This window comes from Embiotoca jacksoni, unplaced genomic scaffold, assembly GCF_022577435.1.
Source record: "Embiotoca jacksoni isolate LCO1_2020_lvr unplaced genomic scaffold, fEmbJac1.0.p SCAF_19, whole genome shotgun sequence".
NCBI classification, from domain to species: Eukaryota; Metazoa; Chordata; class Actinopteri; family Embiotocidae; genus Embiotoca; species Embiotoca jacksoni.
In genome coordinates this window covers 3,575,118-3,598,616 of record NW_027185329.1, presented here as the reverse complement: position 1 = coordinate 3,598,616, position 23,499 = coordinate 3,575,118, and the positions used below count along the sequence as shown (strand labels likewise).

Here is a 23,499-nt window from a genome sequence, read left to right as displayed (position 1 = left end):
CTGCCATCCCACCCACGCCGTGTTAGTGGAGCAGTCCAGTGCTGACATGACATCCTCGGGAGGACAAGGCACTGGTGGAAGGAAGAGGAAGTGAGAGTATGAATGGGATCACAGAGGAGGCTTCTGAATAAAGTGAGAAGCTTGTTGTGTATTTGACCAGGTACAAACATTTCAGACTGATTTACCTGACTTTCCAAAGCACAGGGCTGAAAAGGATTCCTGATTGACCTCTACCGGCTGAGAGTGTAATGTGTCTCTGACAACAAGCAGTTTGTGTGAGACTTTTAGTTTTTTGTTAATAGCCATCATAAAATACTTAAATCTTTGTAAAAGGATCAGTTTAACTGATATTTACCCAGCTTTTATTTGATGTCTTCAAACCGGTTTGTTTTGTATGACAAAAAGACACAGATTACAGATATACAGTTATAGTAAATAACATAATTTCAGAAAAGTCCTCCACCAACTTCGGGTAAAGGACATGAACTGTGTCACAGTTTCTGAACTGATAGTTTGCACTGAAAATTAAACATGCTGTCTGACCAGAAGTGTTTCTGATCTCAACACTGAAAATGGAGAGGGACAATGAGATGCCATATTGTTTAAGTAAGGGGATTAGGGCCACATTTTCAAACAGTCTCTCCAGTCATGTTGTTGGCTGTTTAATTGAAAAGTGACAGAAATCACTGCGTAAAAATGAAAAAAGAAGGAGAGAGAGAGAACTTTAATCGCTGGTTCCCTTCTCACCTCCGCACAGCTGACGGTGTTGTGAACTGTGAATCGTCGGTTTTAGAAAGTCATAAATGTTCGAAAACAGACCCCTAAATCCAGTGTGGGAAAGTATACTGGCCCCTTAACAGTGATACCTCACTTAAACGCTTTAACTACACATCCTGCAGCGAGATGAAAACATCACACACTAAAGGTGGTGATAAATCACTTTCTTTTTTGCTTAAGGTTGCGTTTTGGTTTTTACCTGATTCCACCTGCAAGCTGCTGCTGGGGGGGCTGCTGCACTGATCGTTTGAGGCCATGGTGACCACGTCGTAGGTCTGGCCACACTGCAGGTCCGACAGCTCACAGTTGGTGAAGTTGGAGTTGCAGGTGGAAACGTTGCCGCTGGAGGACCGGGCTGTAGCGATGTAGTACAACGCGCCCTCAGCGTAGGTCCAGTCCAAGAGGGCCGAGTTGGTGACGCAGTCCAACACCACCGAGCCAATGTTGGGCGTGCAGGGAACTGAGAGAAGGAGGCAAGGAGGAGGACTGTAGAAACACTCGGACATGTCGTGAACATTCAACCTCTAAATCCAGCTGTTCTACCTGATCTAAGCTCCACGGCTGGGCTGGGCAGGCTGGAGCAGATGTCGTCCACGGCCACCACCTGGACGGCGTAACGTTGTCCGCAGGTCAGGTTGGTCAGAGTGCACGCGAGGTCTCTGGTCTCGCAGGAGGACGCGGCTCCCTGCGTGCCCCGAGCCGCCACTTTGTACAACAGAGCGCCGTCGCTCGCGCTCCAGGACACGACGGCCTCATTCGTGGAGCAGTCAACCTCCACGTGCACGTCAGCAGGAACGCAAGGCACTGGATTAAAGAAAGGGGGAGTCCAAATGATCCGAGTACGTAGTGACAACAAGCCTCAAACCTCGATTTTATTTGTGTCAATCTATCTAGTGGACACATGAATCAAAGTTAAGGTAACAATAAAAAAAAAAAAAAATCATATTCTGTAAGCGTAAATAACTCATTTCACATGAATTCCTTCCTATCGATTTCTGCGTAAAATAAAACACCATCGTGTGTCACCGTTAAATAACCAGATTGGAAATGGAGAAATGAGATGTTTTATTCATGTTTTTAAAAATGAAAAACAACAACACACAAATATAAGGTGTAACATACGAGTGGATGATGGTGTGCAGGAGGAGAAAAGTCAACCCGAGAAGTGCTTACCTATAAATCATCGACCCACCTTTTGTTTAGAGAATAAAAATAAATAAGACAAAAACAATAACAAACTCTCACCTGACTGCAGCGTGTCGGCCTCACTGGGGTCGGAGTCGCACTTGCTGTTCGAGGCTACGACAGTCACTGAGTAGTTCTGTCCACAGGGGACGTTGGGCATGCCACAGTGCTCGTTGTCGGACCAGCAGCTTTTCGATTGGCCGTCCTCCGGCATTAGCGTGGCGGTGTAGAACACCGTCCCGGCCGAGCCCGTCCACGTCACCACGGCGATGTTGGAAACGCAGTTCATGGAGCTGGAGATGCCGGTGGGAGGACAGGGCTCTGAGGGACGCAAAGAGAAGAGGCTGAATGGATGAGGAGGGCATCACAAGGAGCATGTGACCTGTTTGAAAAAGGACGACTCTGGAATAAGAAAAAGAAAAATAAGCACGATGCAGCACTTTGTGGACGTGCGTCCGTCAGTTCAGGACTGCTGCTGCGTTGTTTTCTCTAAGATAGAGAGGTTGTAGGTTGTACAGACTTTAAATCCTTCTGATTTGATTATGAGTATTTAATGGTGTTAAATTGATCCCCAGTAAAAAAAAAACAAAAAAAAAAAAAACCTAAGTGCTGTCTACTATTGTTTCTCAGAAAACAATGAATAATTAAAATAGACAATTGCATTCAAATTGTCAATATTTTATTTGACAAACTTTAAAAAAAGTGTAGGATGCTCCCATTTTTGACACTGATGCCGCATCTGAGCACAGAAATATGAGAGTTTTAGAGACAAATAGGTTGAAAATCAGTGTTTAGCGGTATGAAATAGGAATCTACCTGACAAGAGCTTTGAAGGCGGACTGGGGCGACTCGTGCACTCAGAGTCTGCCGCCTGGACGGAGAGGAAGTACTCCTCGCCGCACTTCAACTCAGAAATAAAAGTCCAGGTGTCGTTGGTGCTGAGATGCACTTCGTGGCCACCGTTGTTCTCCGCGGTCACGATGTAAAACTCTGCGGTTTCACTGGCGTTCCAGGACAGCGAAGCCACCTTAGAAAAAAGACGATGTACAGTAACTCTGTTGCTTATTTTGTGAAGCCCTTTTCAAATTTACTAAGAATTTCACAGAGCACAAATTATAAGTGATTACATCTTTTAATATTTACTGAGTAGGAACCTTTTGAGAAACAATCAAATGCAAAATATTTACCTTTGTAGTGCAGTTAAGAGATGATACCAAGTTCTGCGGTATGCACGGTGCTAAAAAGAGAAGACCAAAGTTTAGATCACATTTTTTATTCTTTTGGCCTAAACAATTTAAATAAGATGGAAAATAATATAAAATGTCAACAATTTAAAACCAACAGATCATTTTACAATCATATAAAAAAGAACAACAGCACATCGGTACTTTGGAGATGTCGGACTGACGATTGACTGCTTGTTTAACAGTCACAGCTTTAACCAAGTTTGATGTATTTGTTCAATTCTTAAATCGGCCTCTTTCTGACCTTGTAACTTTCTATGATCGTGGAAAATGTCCTACGGCGGTGGATTTATTCATTTTCACATGTGGCCTTCCAGGTTTTCAAGGAAAGCGCGACGGTCGTTGGATTTCTCCAGGCGCGCAGTTAAAAAGCTGACTTACCCATCCGTATCGAGGTGGTGTTGCTCGGCGTGCTGGTGCACAAGTTGTCCATGGCGATGACGTAAACGGTGTACTCTTCGCCGCAGTGCAGGTCGTCCCAGGTGCAGCCGGTGGTGGTCGTGGGACACGTGTGATTGTGGCCGTCCTGTCCCGTCGCGACGGCCAAGTACGACTCGGAGCCGTCGCTCGCCGCCCAGCTGACCGCGCCCAGACTGTCCTCGCATCGGGTGTAGCTCTGCATGTGCTGAGGGACGCAGACGCCTGAGGAGAAGGTGACCCGTCTGAGTCGGCGTCCACTACACACCGCAAGACGTGCGAATCACACACAAAAAAAAAAATCACAAACGAGACACCAACCTGTCTTGTGTTGTGCAGGCAGGCTGGCGGCGCTGTGGCATCGCTCGTCGTATGCCGTCACGGTGAACGTGAACAGCTGTCCGCACGGCAGATCAACTTCTGACCACGTCGTATTGCTTCGAAAAGATTCAACGTATCCCAGGTCTCCGGTGGCCGTCGCCTCGTAGAACAGAGCCCCTCGAGCCTCAGACCAGACCATCGTCACTGTCTCGTTGTCGCATAACCCGAAGGCCACCAGGTCAGTCGGCTGGCAGGGTTCTGGTGAAGGAAGAGTTACAGACACAAACGTCACATTCAAATCCTCAGAAAACATGTCACAATACCAAATCTAAAATGATGAATGTTTTTTTTACATAAAATTCCTAGAGTTTCATTTTAAATGAATAAAAACGAATGAAGCAAATCTCGACACTAACATTGACAATTTCACCTTTGTCTTCGTGTGCCGGGTAACTAACGAACGGGCCAATTGATAACGCTAAGAAAGGAGGCCCGTCATTCATAATGTCAATGATAACGTTCCCTACCTGTCTGGACCACCACAGTGCTGCTGGTTTCACTGCAGCACGTGTTCGTGTACGCGGTGACAGAGAATTCAACGCTCATCCCGCAGTACAAGTTGGAGAACTGGCAGGTGGAGTTGGTGGAGTTGCAGCGCAGTGTCGTTCCCGTGCCGAAGGTGGCGGTAGCCACGTACAGCTCCACTTCATCCCTTTCCTCCCAGTACATGACGGCCGTGCTCGTCCCGCACTGCCGGTCCACCTCAACACGCTCGGGCTTGCAGGGGCCTGGACGACGTGTTCAGATTAGTACAGAGACAACGGAGACATATTCTGAGACTCGGCGCTGCTCGACTCACGCGTGCTGAAGGTGACGACGGCGTGCGTCTCGGTCTGGCACCGGTCGCTGACGGACTCGACGGTGACGTTGTACACCTGACCGCACTCCAGCTCGGTCAGATTGCACTGGTGCCCGTCGGTCTGGCAGAAGGCCAGGTAGGCGTTTCGTGACACGGCGGTCACCTTGTAGAAGTTGGCTCCGTTCGCCGGGCTCCAGGAGACCTCCGCCGTGTTGTTGTAGCAGTCCAGGTGAGCCGCCACGTCCTTGGCTGTGCAGGGAGCTGCAGACAAAAAGGGGCGCGCTTTTATTAAACACACACAATCAACACTGACCTTCACACGTACGTGGCTCAAAATCATAGTTCCTGTTCAAGTTTAGGCTTCAGGAGAAGTTATACTACAGACTTGCTTTTAAGATATGTGCCTCGCATTTTTTAGCCAGTGTGGGGAAACCTTAAGACATATCTTTTTTTTTTAGCTTGGCTTTAATTCAGGTGACTTTTTGTAATCTTTGTTTTAATATTGCATTGTATTTTCTTGATTGTTTTTATTGTATTTTCCAGTTTCTCTTTTGCTCTGTGAAGCCTCAGGATGTTTTATCTACCCTGTGTGTGAGTGCAAAGTACCTGAAATCAGCAGGACGCTGGTGGAGCTGCTGCTGTTCAGCGTCTCCCCGACAGCAATGACGTTGGTGTGGTAGGTGACTCCGCAGTGGAGGCCTGTCACGTTACAGAAAGTGTCGCTGGTGGAGCAGGACAGCGAGTGGCCGTCGCGCCCGGCGAGATGAGCCACGTAGCTCACCGCGCCCACGCTGATCTCCCACGACACGGTTCCCCGGTTGTCCTGGCAGTTCACATTGGCCTGCACGTTGTTGGGCGGACACGGCTCTGAGTGCAGAGAAAGAGACCCGACGGGTTAAATAATACGCAGCCGATGCCGGCATTATGTTTCATGTACGAGTACGATGCATGATAAAAACACAAATACGCAATGTTATCTGTGAATTGACATATTCTAGGGTTCAAAGGTCATTTTAGCTATAAAAATGCTTCTTACATATTTCTTAATCAGAGAGTGACGCTCTCGCATGGCTTGTTAGGACACCCCCAAAACTTAAAGATATGTAGTTTCCTCTCATGAAGGACAAAAGGAAAGCAGCACACGATAATCAACATTTTTAGATTCTGTTGACCAACTGATCAATTAATCAATTTTCCAGTTTTCAACCTGTGAACACTGTAAAACAAGCGTAACAAAAAAAAAAAAAGGTCCTCAGTGTCTCACCGGTCATAATCGTGATGTTTTTGGTCGAGATGGACACGTCTTTGCACACGTGGTTGTTTGCTGTGACCTTGATGCCGTATATCTTGCCACAGTTCATGTTATACAGAGGACAGTAGGTGTCGATGGTTTTACAGGAGGTCATGAGGCCCTGATCTGTTTCCCCGGTGACTGTGTAGTAATCGGCGCCGGCGGTCTTGTCCCACTGCACCTGTCCGATCGTCACGCTGTACTCAGTGGTGATTTGTTCAGGGAAGCACGGCGCTGAGAGAGGGTGGAGGAAAAATGGAAATGAGGTGTATTTTTGAAGATGTAGATCAAAAACAAGTAAAAGGGAAATTCAATTCATCGTCAAATAATGAAATTTCCTTTTGATGACTACTTCAAACATTTTAAAGTCAGTGAGGATGTGACACAAGTCAGAAAAATCAGTTTTTGGGTTTTTTTTATCGACTTACTAGAAGGAGAGGGTGGACAAATATTAATAATACGATTAATAAAAACTGTCCTGTACTTGTGTGTTGATGATGAAAGTAAAGTAATGCCAATTACCTGGTCATTTTTACAAATATTCATGATAAAAGCTGATTAAAAACATTCTTATGATGCATATATTTTTGTGTACACAAAAAGTGTAATTTTTTTTTTTTTTTATTTCCAACAAAAACTATTTCAAGTCAAGAATTTTATCAAATTAAATGTAATGTTTCTTGATTCTGTTGGAGCGGTGTCAAATACTATAAAATATTGACATTTATTTTGAGAAAATTCTTTCAAAAAGTTTGTTTTCAGCTGCAAGAGTTGTGAAAATAATTCAATAATCTTTTTTTCAATTGGAATTGAATTTTTAAATGACTTTGCAAAACAGGACGTCACACAGTATTACACGTGCGGCTTTGTTATGCTCGTACTGCGCTGCTCACCAGTGACCAGCGGTTCTGTCGTGTGACCGATGCTGCAGCACGTCTCTCCCACAGCTTTGACGGACACGGCGTAGCTCTGCCCGCACATTATCCCCTTCAGCTCGCAGTGCGCCATCTTGGTCTCACAGGTGACGTTGGGGATTGACGCCGCCGAGGCCCAAACAACGTACCGCTCAGCTCCGTCGCTCGGGTACCACGACACCACCGCCGTCTTCGTGTAGCAGTCCATCACTGCCTTGATATTTCTCGGCTTGCAGGGGACTGAGGGAGGGACAGGTAAGATGGTTAGATTTAGGGAAACCAGCACAAGTGAGAGAGAGAGAGAGAGAGACATAGAGACAGATAGATGCAGCGCATTTTACTAAAATATAGCATCATTAACCACAATATTTACCATTTTTCTTCTCTTTTTTTTTACCAGTTTTCATTCATAAAATTTGTTTTTTAGCAAGAAATCTTATTTTTCAGAAAGTAAAAAATGCACTTTAACATAATAATCTGCTGATATTTTGAAAAGATTTCACAACGCTTATCAACTCCAGGAGAAAAAAAATGAAACTCTATAATTTTGCTAATAAAAAAATATGAATACTAATATGAATACTATACTTTAACGTTCAGTTTTGCCCAGTTCGAGTTGCATTTCTGTTTGTCGCTCCTTCAAACACCCGTCGGTGACTTCCCTCTCCGTCCTACCTGAAGGCGTGTCCACCGAAGGCGAAGGCGGGCTGTCGCAGAACCCATCAGAGGAAACCACGGCGACGTGGAGGATCTGCCCGCAGCCGAGTCCCGTCATGTTGCAGGAGCCCTCCGTCATGGCCTGACAACTCGTTCTCTGACCGTCGCTGTCTTGCATCGTGGCGATGTAGGAATCTGCTCCCGAGCTCTCGGACCAGGAAACGACCAGAGCGTTGGCGTCGCAGGCCATCACGGACGAGACATTTTCCGGCGTGCACGGCACTGTTGAGAAGAGATGGTGCGAAGGTTCAGCGTCGGGCCGAGAGTCTTTTTCTCACATGAAAGAGTTTATATTTATCGAGTATAAAAAAAAAATATTCTGAAACTGAAACTCTACTTTGGAGATTATATTTGTTGGGACAATTCGTAGCACATGAAATAAAAAGAGAATAACGATAGATCAAATATATGAATATAATAAAATATACATATTTGTGTACAAAAAAAAACCATAAACACTGTAAACATAGAGACATACAGCACGGCGGCAGCTAACCTGACTCGGCCACCAAAATCTCACCATCAAACACTTTAGTATAAAAACTACGAGTATTTGGTTTTACCAGGATTTTAAATCCGACTCAGCTTTAGATTTTCTGGAGTCTTTGATTTTTGATTACTTCCTGCAATTTGTTGTTTTTGCAACGTAGTTTTAGAACAGATTTAAGAAGCCATGCAACAGCTTTATATGGACGATAAACACGTGAGAGTGAAAGCCATCTTCTCATCTCGTCCAACTTTTAGCGACAAATTTTTGTTTGTTTGCCAAATGTCAGACCAGTACTTTTAAGACAAAAAAACAAATATTTGTGAAAACTTTTACTTTATATTTGCTGTTTCAAACACATCAAGTCATTTCTTTCTTGAAAAAATCTGCATGGATTTTAACCGCTACTTTAAATAAATGTAGAAGTATAAATCTGGAGTTTTTGATCTATGGGACCTTTTACATAGACGTTAGGGAATCATTTGGGTTATGCAGCGCCGCAGAACTTAAAAGCTTTTTCCTTGTGAAAACGTATAAATGTATATATAAATATATATATAAATCTAAACTTGTAAATGACCGTATTTCAGATTTCTTGAGCATGCGTGTAGTCCAGCGGTCAAAACTCCTCACCTGTCTTGATCGTCACGCTGTCGCCCGGTTCGCTCCTGCAAACTACGTCCTCTGCGGTCACGGTGGCTGTGTAGTACTGTCCACAGCGGAGACTTGTGAGGTCACACCGGTTGTTGGGCGAGCTGCACCCGTCTTCGTGGCCGTCGGTACTCACTGCCTTGACCTTGTAAAACTGGCCTCCCTTGCTGTAGTTCCACGTCATGGAGGCCACGTTGGTCCTGCAGCTCAAACCGGCGTCCAGGTTCTCAGGAACGCACGGCACTGACGGGGGGCGGGAGGGACGCTCATTTCAGCTTTTATTTTTTCATTTCAATTACATTTAGCTCTAAAATTCAGGGCGCTGTATCTATAATGTATTCTCTGTTTATGAGTGTATGGACACGTGTCATGTACAGGATGCGGCGCACCTGTCCTGGTGAGCTGCTCTTGGCTCTCCGAGCTGTTGCAGGTTCGTCCCTGGGCCGTGACGTACAGGACGTACATTTCGCCACATGGCAGATCTGCGACATCGCAGCTAGTGTCTGACGTGGTGCAGCAGGCGGTGGCGCCTCCGGATATCTCGTCCAGCGTGGCCGTGTACGACACCGCACCGGCAACAGCTGACCAGGTGACGGTGATCGTGCCGCTGTCGCAGTCCACCGATTCCATTACGTTCTCCGGAGGACAGGGAGCTGTGGAGGGAGACACGCTTCGAGGTGATCTCACTTATCCTGAGCTTTTTCAGCGACAAGTAAAAACTTAATACAGCAAAGGTGCATGAGTAAGAAAGAGGCACGCGGATGACAAAGGAAGCTTCAATAAGAAACATTTTCACATGAAAACCTTTTTGCCAGCAACATGACCAAGAAAACTAATTTTTACTTGACTTCCAAACCAAAATGTTTGAGAAGTTAAAAAGGAGCCACAAAACTGTTCTTTCCTCTATTTAATCATTAAAACATGACATTTTGCATTAATCACAATATGGCATTCAAAACAAATTGTAAACATCATGATTTAGTGAATAAATAAATCAAACCGAGAATGTAATACGGATCAGATTGTGTTTCTCCAGTTTTCCTCCTGATGATCAGCTTTTGCCGTCAGCATCCTGTCTTCTGCTATTCAGGAACAGCTTTTGAATCTTTTACTGATATAACTTCAACGAATCAAAAGCCATTCGTAATGCTTGGAGGAAAGTGTTGATATAAATTCAAGTCACTTTACATCCACGATGTCGTCGTACGTTGACATAATCGAAGCCTCCAAGAAAATACGTCTCTGCCTCACAATAACTGTTTAAAGTGACTTCCTGTTTCCTGTTTAGAATATCTGTATGTACATTCACAGTTCATTTCATTTTTCATTTACCCGTCTCGGCTGTGATGCCGTTGCTGGCTGCGCTGGTGCACTGCTCGTCCTGGGCCTTCAGGGTGAAGGTGAGATTCTGGCTGCACGTCAGCGGCGGCAGAGCGCACGTCCCATCTGACGTGGAGTTGCACTCGAACGTCCGGACGTTACCCTGGCTGTCTGTTGCCATGACGACGTAGTCCTCGGCCCCGGCGGACTGGTTGTACATCACCCAGGCCGAGTTGGTCAAGCAGTCCACCTCCACCTCCGACAGGTGAGGTACGCAGGGAACTGCGGGTAACCAGGGACACATCAGATTTTAGTGAGGAGTAATACGGGGCTAAAAGTGTTTTTGTCATTTGAAAAAGGTTTTAATTACAAACTACTGAATTGATGATGCAATCTCAATTATATTGTGCAGATGATACCAAGAGTAAGAGCTGTAGGAACTGTAGATGGAGAAAAACATAAATGTGACGTTACAGGTATAAGTTTGTAGTTTTTCAATTCGTTAAACTTTGCTTCATTTATTCACTTGAATGTCCTCAAGAACGTACGAGTAAATTACTGCTCCAGAAATTCTTTGTTAAGTTTCTTTTTTTTTTTAGCTATTGGAGCTCCAAGAAAAGATTTTGCATCTTTGTGTTTCAGTGACGTGATGAATGTCAAAATAATTACCGTACATTTAAATTGCTGCCTAATAAGAACGTGGGTTGTATGAAGAGTTACTTCGAGAAAACTGTCACTGCCATTATTTATGAATAAGGATCATACAGTGCAATCATGCCAGGTTTTATTCTAAAAATATTCATTAAATGATCAGAAAGTGAAAGCCAGCCTCTATAATAAAACTAAAAAAATATCCACAAGGTATTTAAAATGACATGTAAATAGAGTTTAAACAGTAAAATAAAGGAAGATTGAATAAATAAATCGAATTGAAAAAACAGGAGACTAAAGGAACATTTCATCTTCCTCTTCATTTACATAAAATATAAATATTGTTGATGCTTACCCGTCATGATCATCTTTGTGGGGCTGTTTCTGCCCACACATCCGTTCCTGGACGGCGTGATGGTGACGTTGTACTCCGTCCCGCACTCCAGTGTGCTAAAAGAACAGCTGCTGTACGTGCCGTTGCAGTCATATCTGCGACCGAAGGCGTCCACGGCAGACACCGTGTACACGACCGCCTCCACGCTGTGGTTCCAGGTGACAGAAACAACTCCCGTGCCACAGTCCAAAGCAGGCAGGAAGGACGGGGGAGGGCACGGAGCTGAGAGGAAGAGGAAGAAGAAGAAGAAGAAGAAGAAGAAGAAGAAGAAGAAGAACAAGAGGTGAAAGAAAGCCTTATTTCTTACTGCATAAAAGCCTCTGTAATACAAAAAAATGACATAACATTTTATTGACAAACAAGAAAAAAAGTAAACACAGACCACTTTTTAAAAGAAAACTAAAATATGATTGTTTCTTCTGTCATTTCTTCGCCATGTCAAACTCTTGTGCGCAAACTTCAGATGCGATTGGTTGAAGTTTTCACGCTGCACTAACATTCGAACAGGACAAAAACAAACGACCTACCCGTGGAGAGCTGCTCTACGGGGCTGCGGGAGCTGTTGCAGGCCTCGTCCCGGGCCACCACGGTGACGTCGTAGGTCAGCCCGCACTTCATGTTGCGCACCACGCAGTGATGCTTCTTCGTCGTGCAGACGCTGACGTGACCTTCGCTGCTCACCACGGAGGCGCGGAAGTCCACCAAGTAACCCGTCGACCGCCAGGTAACGTTGAGGACACCGGAGAGACAGTCGAGGTCGTTCTGGACGCTCTGCGGCACACACGGCGCTGCGGAGAGAGCAAGTAGAAGAGAGGTTAGAAATAAAAATTAAAAAAAAAAAAACTCCAGTCACTGTGTGGTCACTGAGGGAGATACTGAGCTGCTGGTTGTTAGCTGCTTGAAAAAAAAAAAAAAAAAAAAAAAAATTTAATAAGTCTTGAGGTTAAATTATATGATAGCAACAGGAATAAAAAAAAAAGAAAGAAAAAGAACAATCACCCAATAGGAATATAACAATTATGAACAATCAGCACAGAAATACCCAATAAAACAGTGGAAAAAAACAGGTTCTGGTTTTAGTTTTAACACATTAAATAGACTACATTATTGTTAACTGAATTGAAAATGTTTCTTTCTTTACTTAAAGTTGCTCCAGTGAATATTGCCTTAGTGTCATACACTGATAGAGACAACCGGAGATAATGAAATTCATTAGTCCCCCTAATAAATACCACTTTAGTAAGGTTCCTATTTAAGTTTTGTTTGTTTATTTATGCCTTGTTACATCTTGAGGCTAACTTTGATTATTTTGAATTGCTTCATCTGGCCTTTGTACATGTAAATGTGTATCAATAGTGGAGTCTTGAGGTAAATTTTTATATTATTATAATATACCAAATTATTCTGACATCATAAATGGAGGAAGCTGAAGTGAGGATCAGCACGCACGGCTGTGTGCCGTGGTTTGTTTTTGACACTACTGAGCAGGTGATGACGAAGGCTGTTTTCAAACCCGACATACTTTATAATGGTTTTAATGAGGAAGTGAGCGAGATCTCTAAAACATGAAGAGGGCAACCGGATAAGGAAAACAATATCATCAAGTTCTTCACAATTAGTGAAATCAAATGTATTAAAATTGTCCAATCTGTCCCTATTCACACGACATCCTTGTTGTTTTTCACGGTAAATATTCAGTTTCAAGGGACCACATTAAGACCAGATAAGATACCTACCAGTGCGTATCATTTTCTCTTCACTCTTGGCTCCGATGCAATTATCATCAACGCCAACGACGTAGACTTTGTACTTCTGTCCACAGAGCAGACCGGATATCTGGCAGCTGGTGCTGCTGCTGTTACACGACCACCGGCGGCCTTGTGTATTCTCGGCCACGGCTATGTAGGAGTCGGAGCCCCGCGAGGCCTGCCATGACACCACGATGTCGTTTGACTCGCACGAAGAGTTTACCCTCAGGCGGGTGGGAGCGCAGGGAGCTGGAAAGGCGAACGAAGAAGTCGGATCATTTACAAGCATCATTTCCGAAAGCTTTTTCCCGCCATTCCCAAAAAAATTTTAATCTTTTTTTTTTTTTTACAAGAGGTGACTGACAATTCAGTGAAAAACATATTGAAATTGAAAGCGTGACTTCACAACCACTTTAAAAATCTATGAAATAAAAACATGGAAACATGACAGGTCGCATTGATCAGGGTTTCTTTTTCAGCACCCATTATCCTCCAGTTCAGTTATTTTCACACATCAGCCAAAACTCTTTATATTATAATTTAAGTGAATCTACCTGTGTTGACTTTTTGCCAGTCCTGGGCAGGACTAGGACATTTCTGTCCCTGCCCGTTGACGTTAATTTTGTAGCTTTCCCCGCAAGGCAGAGAGGTGATATTACAGGAGGAGCTGTGGGTGGAGCAGGTCTGCTTGTGCACGACTTTAAAGGCATCGGCCGAGGCGTTGTAGTAAAGGATGCCTCTGCCTGGAGTCCAAGACACCACGGCCGTGTTGCTGTCGCAGTCCACTGTCGTCTTCAGACCGCCGTGGGGGCAAGGGCCTAGACGGAGAGGGATGTGGAGAGAATTGTTTCTGATTTCTATTTGAACATTTATGATCATTTTTAAGGCAGACCATAATACTGTAGTGTTACCAGTAAAAAATGTGTCTTTAGCACCACCTAGTGGCTGTCACAGAAACTACAAATAAACAAGTCTGTCTTCCTGCACGTCCTTCCTCTTTAGACTGTTAATGTAAGCCTAAAACGTCCTGTATATATATATATATATATATATATAATTAACACTTTAATTGTTTACTGTTCACTTTGCATTTAATAGCGACATTGACCGAGATAACAACAGGTTAGCGAGTCGCTGCAAACACTATTGATAATGTAACGTAAGAAAGATTACATTCTCAATATGTAGAGACTATTTTCAAATATTTACATATTTACACAATATGTAAAACTATTTTCTTACACAATTTACTTCTTGACTCTTTATACCAAGAACCAAGTAGCCTAAAAATAGAGGGGTGTATTGTGTGTACCTGTCATACACATGTCTTCATAAAAATTCAGAAAAGGACCTTTTTTTTTTCTTCTAAAGTTTATTATTTACTTGTATATCATATTCAGCGCCTGATTTTGCTCAATCTGTTAAAACAGTATATCCGATGTACGTCATTACCTGTGGTAGCGATGGTGGACTCGCTCACCAAACTGACACAGGTGTCATGGCGGGCTACCACCGTGATGTTGTAGTCCTGCCCACACGCCAGGTTGGGGAAGTTGCAGTTGGTGTCGGTGTTGTTGCATTCAGCGTTGTGGCCGAGGCTGCCCCGAGCGTAGACGGTGTAAGACGCGGCGCCGAGTGCCGCGTCCCACGTGACCCCGGTGATCCCGGCCTGACAGTCCACTTGTGCCGTGACGTGGGTGGGAACGCACGGAGCTGGTGGTGGAGAGGTGGAGGTCAGCGTGTGGTTCCTGACACCGTTTTACTTTTTACAACTTTGCTGACTTCCAGAAGTAGATGATAAAACACTCAAACATGCTACTCAATCTCTAATGCATCATTAAAACTCATCAAATTATATAAAATAACCCTGAATGTTTGATTACTGCACCTATAGTCTGTTTTTTGTTTTTTTTTAACCCTGGATAATTATTCTGGTACTGTCAAGTGTCTTAAAGGTGTTCATTTTTTACATTTATTTTAGATATGTTTATTATATTCCAAACAACCATATTATTCAAATAACCAATAAATAACCAGAAAACCTGCTGCATTATAGTCAGCAATGCAAACTCATGTTCCTGTGGGAGCCAAGATCGTTTTGCTGTGCAAAGCTGGACAACCTTGACCTTTTCAATGACACTGTTTTTGCCAAAGTCTATATCAACAAAGAGATTATTGGGTTTTGATTGGTCGTAGGTGGTGTGTTTCTATCCTTTTGTGTTGGCCCTGTGATGGACTGTTCACCGACCTTTGCCCTCTGACCTTTTTTTTTTTTTTGACCCTCTGCTAAACCAAGTACCTGTGTTGAGCTGTTCGGCCACAGCTGCTTTGCTGCTGCATGTGTCTGTGCGGCCGACCACACTGATGGAGTATTTATTTCCACAGGTCAGCTGGTCGAAGGTGTAGTTGGAGCTGTTGGTGTTGCGGGTGGTCGTCATTCCTCTGCTGTCCACCGCCGTCACCACCTGACTCTGGTCCGGGCCTGAGTTCCCCCAGGTGACCGACGCCACGTTTGTGCTGCACTGCAAATCCACCAACACGCTGTCTGGGGTACACGGAGCTGGGGAGGAAGAGGAAGATGGATAAGAGAAGTGGAGGTCAGACTTATTTTCATTTAGTCAAGTCACAATGAAACAATTCTGCTTTCGGGGTCTTTCAAAAACAAAATGTAGAACATTTGACCGTGCTCGTGTATATTTGACCATTAGTGGACTACTAACTAATTTGTGGACATTATTAAGTCACAGAAACCCTAACTTTAAAAATGTATTAATTAATAAATAATAAAAATCTACTGATACAGGAAAAACATTTCAAGTTGTTTCTAATTTAAATCTTTTTCAAAGAACAGCTGAAGCAATGCGAAACCAAAATGCTTTTGTAGGCATTAAACAAATCAAATACAAAATGTTTAACATTGAACTTGAGAAGTGATGGTTGGTGGAGTTTATTACTTCAGCCACGCTATTTGTTTCTGCCTGTTTTCAGTGATTGTGTTACATAAACTTTGTACACCTCCATATTTTTCTTTTACTTTGAAATAATCCTGCAGCAAGAAAGCAAAAAAGATGCGGTGCCCTCGTGGCCGAAGGGGACGGCACATAGCGTGAACCTTTGATGGATGTGTACTGCACACAATACTCTCTCTCCTTATGTTTCCTGTCCATCTCTACACGGTTTACTATCATCAAAATGCCCCAAAAAAATGACTTTTAAAAAGAAAGCAAATTAGCATGAGTCTAGAAATTAATTATTATCCCTTTTAAAGCAATTCATCTTTCAGAATTGAATCTTCAAAGGACAGACAACGTGTTGCATTTTGCTGCAAGAAAAATCACACCGCTTCATTTGTAGTAAAACAGGGTGAAATGTTTGTATTTCGGTTTCTCATTACGATTTCCACCGGATGCATTTAACTTCATGCCGACGATCGTAGCTCGTTTAAGTGTGCTGGGATTTAAAAACCGCCCCCTTGAACTTTTTGTTACCCGAATGCAGCTTATAGTTGGAGGCCTCGATGGTTCCGCAGTCGATAGACGAGGTCGTGATGACGATGCTGTAGAGGAGGCCACATGTCAGGCTCTGGATGGAGCACTGGGTCTCTGTGGAGTTGCAGGTTTGACGTGTGCCGTCGCTGCCGATGGCGATCGCGGTGTAAACGCTGACGTATCCGGTGCCCCCCTGCCACCGCACCGCAAAGGTGTTCAGATTGCAATCCAGCTCCGCTTGCACTTTGTCGGGCAGGCAGGGAGCTGTCGGGAGGGGGGGGGGGGGAGGTAAAGAGGAGAAGATGACCCGTTGATCGAATCATTCATTTATCGGTTTTGAGGATCAAAACAAGTGGAAACATCGATACCAGGTGTCCTTTACTACCTGATGTAAAAGTTAAAGGGGCCGATGCTCCGCTGTCGCACGTCGCACTGGAAGCAACCACAACCGCTGAGTCGTTGGTTCCACAATCCACCGTCACAGAGCAGGATGTTGTGTTGGTGGAGCAGGAAACCACACGTCCGGCGTCACTGGTCACCGTCGCCGTGTAGGAGGTGGCGAACGCGCTCCGCGACCACGACAGCGTCGCCGTGTTGGTGCCGCAGTCGGTTTTGACCGTCAAGTTGGTCGGCGGGCACGGAGCTGGAAGGGAAGAGACGAACAACGGATCATTATGTGCGAAAATGATCGAAAACTATTCTCGGCAGGAAGTCGAAGACTGTTTTTAAGATGCAGAAACAAATAAGGAACGTTATTAATAAGCTGTGTTTAAAAAAAAAAAAAAAAAAATTATGTAATTAAATATAATTTACCACATATTCTATAACGCATCATTGTTGATAAATACAATACATTTAGAAATTTGAAAACATCACATGAAAAACGCCAAACACATGCACATATCCTATACAATTATAAATCAGTAGATTTAATATGCTTTTATATGGTTTTAATTTTGACTGATAAATATTACATATATATTATATTACATGGAGAAAACCAGAGCTGAAAATTGTATCATTAATCAATTAGTCATTTTATATAAATAGCATACAACCATGCAGATAAATAATTCATCGAGTAATTTTTCAAGTGAAAAATGCCAAATATTTACCATTTACAGCTTCTCAAATTTGAAAGTTTGCTGCTTTGCTCCATTAATTTCCTTATAAATTAAACATTTTGGTGATTTTCAACTGTTGGTTTTATAAGATGAGCACTTTTAAAGACATTGTGAGCTCTTGGAAATCTTTTCACGAGTAGTTTGGTCTTTTAGAAGAATACTAAATAATCACCAAGTTGTGAAAATAATAATTGACTAATCGCTAATTAAAATAATCGTTTGTTTCTACTCTCTGGTCTTCATACTGGAGAAACGACCAACGGTCTTTGGTCCTGTGCTTCTTTCACTGTTGACAGCTGGTTGGTTAACGACTGCGATATAACCAGACATTCACCTGTTTCCGTTTCTATCTGCTGGCTAAAGACGCTGGTGCAGCCGGACACCGCCGCAGCGACTGCGAACGTGTATATCTCGCCGCACGGTAGCGGACTGATCAACTGAGACGTCTGAGTTGTGTTGTCGACGGCAGTGCCCCCCGTGTAGATCTGTTTGTAGAGGAAGTAGTCCACCCCGCTCTCTGGACTCGGGTCCCAGCTCACTGTGATGTCATTGTTGCTGCAGCTCGTCACTCCCATCAAACCGGCCGGTGGGCAGATGACTGAGAACGTAACAGAGACATTTGGAAAATTTTAAAAATGATTCGATTCATTGAATATAGATTCTTGCAATTTAAAACTAACATGATAATAGTTCATATGATTGTAATACATTTTGGTTTTGATGATTCTGCAAATTTTGCCGTAACTTTTTGAAGCTTTTGAGAAAACTGCAAAGACTGGACATGTAAGGTGACACATAAATGATATCTAAAGCCTAAAAGAGCATTATGAGGGACCTTTTAATTATTTGAACTGCCTTAAAAAAAAACAACAACGTATATACACCATAACAAATTCATTATACAATGCGAGGCACACCGCCTCCTGCCTCAGAGTAGTCTCAATTCACATCCAACTATTGGGAAGTAGGAAAAATGTGTAACTATTCCTTTAATATCTGTAGTTCAGCTCTCTGACCTGTTTCGATAATGACGGGCGTGCTGGGTTCACTAGTGCAGCCTCTCTCTATGGTAACCACGATGACTTCGTGCGTCTCGCTGCAGTGGAGGTCCGTGATTGAGCAGTTCGTTTCGACGGAGGAGCAGTTGTGGAAATGTTTGTCCTTCTTGGTGGGCACGGTCGAGGCCACATACATGTCTGCCTGCAGGGCGGCGGTCCAGGACACGTGGCCCACGTTACCGACACACTGCAGAGACACCTGGACATTGGTGGGAGGGCAGGGACCTGCAAGACAAGAGTGCGGTTCAAGGAAGTAGAAATAAACATGTGGACAACATCCTGTTCTAAATATTTGCCCGTTTCCGTAGTGAACCTGATGCGAGGACACCGGCGTCTGCAGTTTGTTTTCATGTGGCACGAGCTGCTCAGTGACCAAAACAAAGGTCTGTATCATACAAATGCAGCTTTCAAAATTATTAGAAGTTTATAAGGCATAAATATGCGAGTTTAGGGTGATTGCACGTGTTGCTTATCCAACCCCCCTTTTTATTTCTGTTAGCTCAAAGTGTACCACAAATGCATTCAAATTAATAAAAAAAAAAAAAAACTCCCTGAGCATTTTCTCAGTAGACCATTTCTATTTGAATGCAGATAAATGCAATAATTTATGCTCATACAATAGCACTACTGTTTTCTTACGTTTAAGCCATAAATCACAGTTCTGTGATGTTTCAGGTGACGTTATTAAGCATGAAATAGAGGTTTGTAAAATGAGGTGGAAACAGCTGCTGCAGAAAGGTGTTAATGTGTGTGTGAGACATGACTTCACTTCATTTTTAATGTCAAAGACACAAATTAGATCATGAAATTACAGAGATCCGGCAATCAGAAGAGTTTTTCTTACAGCATCTAGTGGTAGTTGGAGGAACTGCATCAACTTTCAGTCTGGGTAATTGACCCAAGAAAAGTGGCACACCAGGGATCGAGGGCTCTCTTAAACTATTATTAGTATTTGTTTCATTGACCTTAACAGAATGGCAGTAGGAATATTATGATATACCGTATACAAAATAATATTGGCGACTTAAAATACCGGATTGAAGTAAATCAAAGTCTATTTTTCCCAGTTCCTTCTCACCTGCAAGGTAGGTGCGTGGGAGGCTCTCGCGGCCCTTGCAGCGTTTAGAGAACGGAGTGACGGTGATGATGTAAGTTTGAGCGCAGTGCATGTTGGGTAGCAGACAACTTGTGGTGTTCGTGGTGCACCGCTTGGTGTCGCCGTCTCTGCCGGACGCCATCACGTTGTAGGACATGGCGCTGGGACTGTGCTGCCAGCTCACCACCGCTGTGTTGTTGTCGCACAGCAGGGAAGCACTGACATTCATGGGCTCGCAGGGGGCTGATGGGAAGACAAGAGGAAGAACATCATTGAGTCTCTACAGGAAGGAACAAATACCACCTTTTTGATAAAAAAAAAAAAAAAGACATTTTAGGGAAAGTTTTGCCTTCTGGTTGTTCCGATTTCAGCTAATATATCTGAGCTTGTCTTTTTTTTTTTCAAAGAAAATATACAAAAATATTTAAAAATCCATAATTTGACTGCATTACATACACTAGGTCATCATTGTAAATGAGAATTGGTTCTCAATTGATTTTACCTGGTTAAATAAAGGTCATATATACTATGTTACTCGAGTGTAGTAGAATATAGGTTGCTGAAAGTTTAAAAGATCGAAACAGTGGTTTTGGTTGTTTTAGCCCATAACCCAATTTTATTATAGACATCCATTTTCTTCCATTAATTTCAGTATTAAAATGAAAGCAGACTATTAACATTTGCTCACTCTCAAACTAATCCACTGTAATATTGGCAAAAAGAAATACAAAATTTCATACTTTCGATACACAATTTGGTTATGTTTGAGCTGCATTAACATCTATTTATACTATACGTAAGTGAAGGGAAATCAAAGGAAGCCTGAAGTGGTTGGAAAAAAAACAAAACACAAAACGTAGACCCTCTCCCTCTTACCGGTCAGTATCTTCGTTAAACCAGGGACGCTGCTGTTGCAGTGGTCGGCCACAGCTGTCACCTCTACGCTGTAGGTGCGACCGCAGAGCAGCGCCGGCAGGGAGCAGTCAGTCTGGCCGGTGCTGCAGGCGGCCGTGACGTTCCCGGACCTGGCGAGGACGTAGAAAGTCTTCCTGCCCAAAGTCTCGTCCCAGCTCACGAAGGCAATGCTGGTTTCACAGGAGTACTGGTGCTCCACGTTCAAAGGGGTGCAGGGCGCTGGACGTGAGAGAGGAGTTCAGTCAGTTCCTGGACACCTTAATGAAACTGTCCTTTTAAAGGAGTCTAATTTTAAAACAACTTTTAAAGTTGGAGTTTGTTCGCCAGTTGAGCCACTGCACTTTCTACGATCAGAACTTTTTATTTAGGAGATATTCGAGAGCAACACATGAATGATATCAGTCAAGATTTTTTTTTTTTTTTACTGTATGAGCCTCAAAATAGGGAAAGTATTGTGAGTATGTCTTTTCACGAGTACTTATCAGACTGCATATACCATATCCTCAGCATATAAAACAGAAAACTCTCACAACATAAAAAAAAACGAATGAGGTAACAATAAGAATGAAAAAAACAAAATCTGTATTTGTAACTTTTTTGGAAAAACATTTTTTTTTTTTTTTTTTTTTTTTTTTTTTTTGCCAGCAACATTGTTCAGATAAAATCCAGATCCTCCGACTCACGACTCACCTGTGACGATCTGGAAAGCAGAGCTGGCTTTGCTCGAACACTGGACTCCTTGCGCGACGGCGACGACGGTGTAGGTGCGTCCGCACCGCAGATGGTCCAGGACGCAGCTGTTGCCGGTGGCTGAGCTGCAGGATCGCACTTCTCCCAGCGCGGAGGTCGCAGTGACCGTGACGCTCTCCGCATTCTCATCCTCAACCCAGGTGATCGAGGCGTTGTTGGAGACGCAGTCGAGAGAGTGGTTCTGGATCACCGGAGCGCAGGGGGCTGGACACAAGACGCACATTAAAAAAAAAAAAAAACTCTTTTAGAGGAGTCTTTCGGATGAGATACTGTGGACAAAAAACCCGACTCGTCATCAACACGCTGCAGTCTTCAGACCTCAATTTTAGATGATGTCTGAGAGTTAAACGGTCTTTTTTTTGTTTGTTTTGTTTTTCCTTTACTAGATGGTGCAGTTTTGCTTTTCTTTCAACTCAGGCTCTAAACTACTTCGACTTATCTAGACCATTTATTTCATTTTACAGCTTCGGTCTTTACGAAGGATTTACGGAGTTTACGCAGGGCGTCTCCTCCTCCTCACCTGTTACTACATTCGTTTTGACGAGGATGGAGCTGTTGCACTTGGCGTCCCCGGCCAGCACAGTCACAGTGTAGTCCTCCCCACACTGCAGCTGGGTCAGCTGACAGGAAGTACCGGTGGATTTACACACGTCAACGTGTCCGCTGGCCTCGGCAACAACCGTGTAAAGATTTGCTCCGGCGCTGGCGCCCCACGTCACCGTCGCCACACCGGAGGAGCAGTTCAGAGAAGCGGTCACATTTGTAGGATCGCAGGGAGCTGGAGGTAAGGAGAGAAAGTCAGCATTATGACTTTAATTCGTGCATAACTTGTCGGACAGTATTATATTCTACTTGAGGGAATTCTGCACTTCGAGCTGAATGCTATCAACATGAAACATTAAATATTTAAAATGTTTTGCCGATAAAAACCAATTTTGATCCTCAACAGGAGGTGTAATACAAAAAAGAAACATCAGATCAAATTCTAAAATTGGAGTATTGTAAACAATCTCATAAAAAAAACTAAAAACAATGTTAGTTCTCACAGGTCACATGTAGATTTAGGTCTGTTTTTGTTGTTGTTTTTCTGGTAAAGGCTAAATACAAACAAAGATGGTTGCTGTCGTTTTCAGCAAACATTACTTAAACAAGAGTAAATGGGGAATTAATTGTAGACTATTTTCAACAGTACACTAAGATGCACAATTAAATAAATGAACTAACATGTTGATTATAATGAAGGAACGTGTCAACCAGGGCAACATTGTGACTTAGTGATGTGTTTCCAACAGACTTTTTGACATCAGAAAAAAAAGCGATATCAGGCTTCGGCAACACAGAAAATCCTTGTTTATAAGATCTATTAAATTCTAAGTTTAGTCTTAGTCTAGATTCATCCATAACAAGAAAACTCAGCTTTATCCTTTAACATTTGCATTTAGATTTGCCCCAAATAAAAGGTTCAGAAATACCTGTTACCAAAATATACATTTACCGGTTGTCGCTGAGATCGTGGTGCTCTTTGAGCTGTTACACCTGTCGTTGACGGCCACTACACTGAACATGTACGTCTGCGCACACAGCAGATCAGGGAATGGGCAGCGTTGGCCCGTTGCGGTGCAGGAATCAGAGAAACCTCCGGGTCCCTTCAATGTGGAGATGTAGGACGCCGCACCAGCAGCTGCATCCCAGGATGCCTGCAGCGTGTTCGTGGAACAGTCCACAACGCCTTGGATGTTCATGGGAACACAAGGAACTACAAAAAAAAGAGAAAAGAAATGATGTTAGTGGTAAAGAGGCACATGAGGATGAAAAGGAAGAGAAAAAGCTGAAAACTTCCTCCAGTACTCTGATGGGTCAACTCGCAAGCATACCTGAATTTACAATCTGCGGGACACTGCTGGGTCCTTCACACGTGCTGCTGCTGGGTTGGACCGTCACCGTGTACTGCTGTCCGCACTGTAAAGGAGTCATCGTACAGCTGGAATCCTCCGTTACGCATTGAAGTGCAGTACCATTTGCTTCCACAGCGGTGGTGCTGTAGTTCACGGTCATGGGTCCAGGCTCCCAGCTGATAGTCAGGATGTTGGTG

The 23,499-nt window shown here is 43.5% G+C and overlaps 3 protein-coding genes across 3 annotated transcripts; all 3 read right to left on the bottom strand.

Moving 5' to 3' along the window:
• Positions 1 to 867: 867 nt before the first annotated feature.
• On the bottom strand, positions 868 to 6,209 carry LOC138200652 (fibronectin type III domain-containing protein 7-like). Its single transcript, XM_069153533.1, has 12 exons — positions 6,068 to 6,209; positions 5,410 to 5,670; positions 4,804 to 5,064; positions 4,472 to 4,732; positions 3,945 to 4,202; positions 3,588 to 3,848; positions 3,150 to 3,199; positions 2,779 to 2,989; positions 2,023 to 2,283; positions 1,321 to 1,581; positions 977 to 1,237; positions 868 to 893 (listed from the first exon to the last, which is right to left on the bottom strand). The coding sequence occupies exons 1-12, from the start codon at positions 6,207 to 6,209 to the stop codon at positions 868 to 870; spliced, it is 2,514 nt and encodes an 837-aa protein (XP_069009634.1).
• Positions 6,210 to 7,597: 1,388 nt separating this feature from the next.
• Positions 7,598 to 13,268, bottom strand: LOC138200651 (fibronectin type III domain-containing protein 7-like). Its single transcript, XM_069153531.1, has 7 exons — positions 12,965 to 13,268; positions 11,756 to 12,016; positions 11,190 to 11,450; positions 10,196 to 10,465; positions 9,253 to 9,516; positions 8,846 to 9,106; positions 7,598 to 7,947 (listed from the first exon to the last, which is right to left on the bottom strand). Exons 1-7 carry the CDS (start codon positions 13,266 to 13,268, stop codon positions 7,598 to 7,600), a joined length of 1,971 nt encoding a protein of 656 aa, XP_069009632.1.
• Positions 13,269 to 15,046: 1,778 nt separating this feature from the next.
• On the bottom strand, positions 15,047 to 19,980 carry LOC138200650 (fibronectin type III domain-containing protein 7-like). The gene is made up of 7 exons (XM_069153530.1): positions 19,725 to 19,980; positions 18,605 to 18,871; positions 17,923 to 18,186; positions 16,850 to 17,107; positions 16,465 to 16,728; positions 15,276 to 15,536; positions 15,047 to 15,054 (listed from the first exon to the last, which is right to left on the bottom strand). The coding sequence occupies exons 1-7, from the start codon at positions 19,969 to 19,971 to the stop codon at positions 15,047 to 15,049; spliced, it is 1,569 nt and encodes a 522-aa protein (XP_069009631.1). The 5' UTR covers positions 19,972 to 19,980.
• Between the last annotated feature and the right edge of the window lie 3,519 nt (positions 19,981 to 23,499).

Coding starts and splice junctions, on each gene's coding strand:
- LOC138200651 (XM_069153531.1), bottom strand. CDS start 13,268: ATGATGCTTGTAAATGATCCGACTTCTTCGTTCGCCTTTCCAGCTCCC. Junction 11,451..11,755: donor CGTAGAGCAGCTCTCCACGG/GTAGGTCGTTTG, acceptor TCTTCCTCTCAG/CTCCGTGCCCTCCCCCGTCC. Junction 7,948..8,845: donor CAGCGTGACGATCAAGACAG/GTGAGGAGTTTT, acceptor TCTTCTCAACAG/TGCCGTGCACGCCGGAAAAT.
- LOC138200652 (XM_069153533.1), bottom strand. CDS start 6,209: ATGACCTCCTGTAAAACCATCGACACCTACTGTCCTCTGTATAACATG. Junction 3,849..3,944: donor GCCTGCACAACACAAGACAG/GTTGGTGTCTCG, acceptor CCTTCTCCTCAG/GCGTCTGCGTCCCTCAGCAC. Junction 894..976: donor CAGCTTGCAGGTGGAATCAG/GTAAAAACCAAA, acceptor ATCTCGCTGCAG/GATGTGTAGTTAAAGCGTTT.
- LOC138200650 (XM_069153530.1), bottom strand. CDS start 19,971: ATGAATGTCAGTGCTTCCCTGCTGTGCGACAACAACACAGCGGTGGTG. Junction 18,872..19,724: donor CCCACGCACCTACCTTGCAG/GTGAGAAGGAAC, acceptor CTTGTCTTGCAG/GTCCCTGCCCTCCCACCAAT. Junction 17,108..17,922: donor GCAGATAGAAACGGAAACAG/GTGAATGTCTGG, acceptor CTTCCCTTCCAG/CTCCGTGCCCGCCGACCAAC.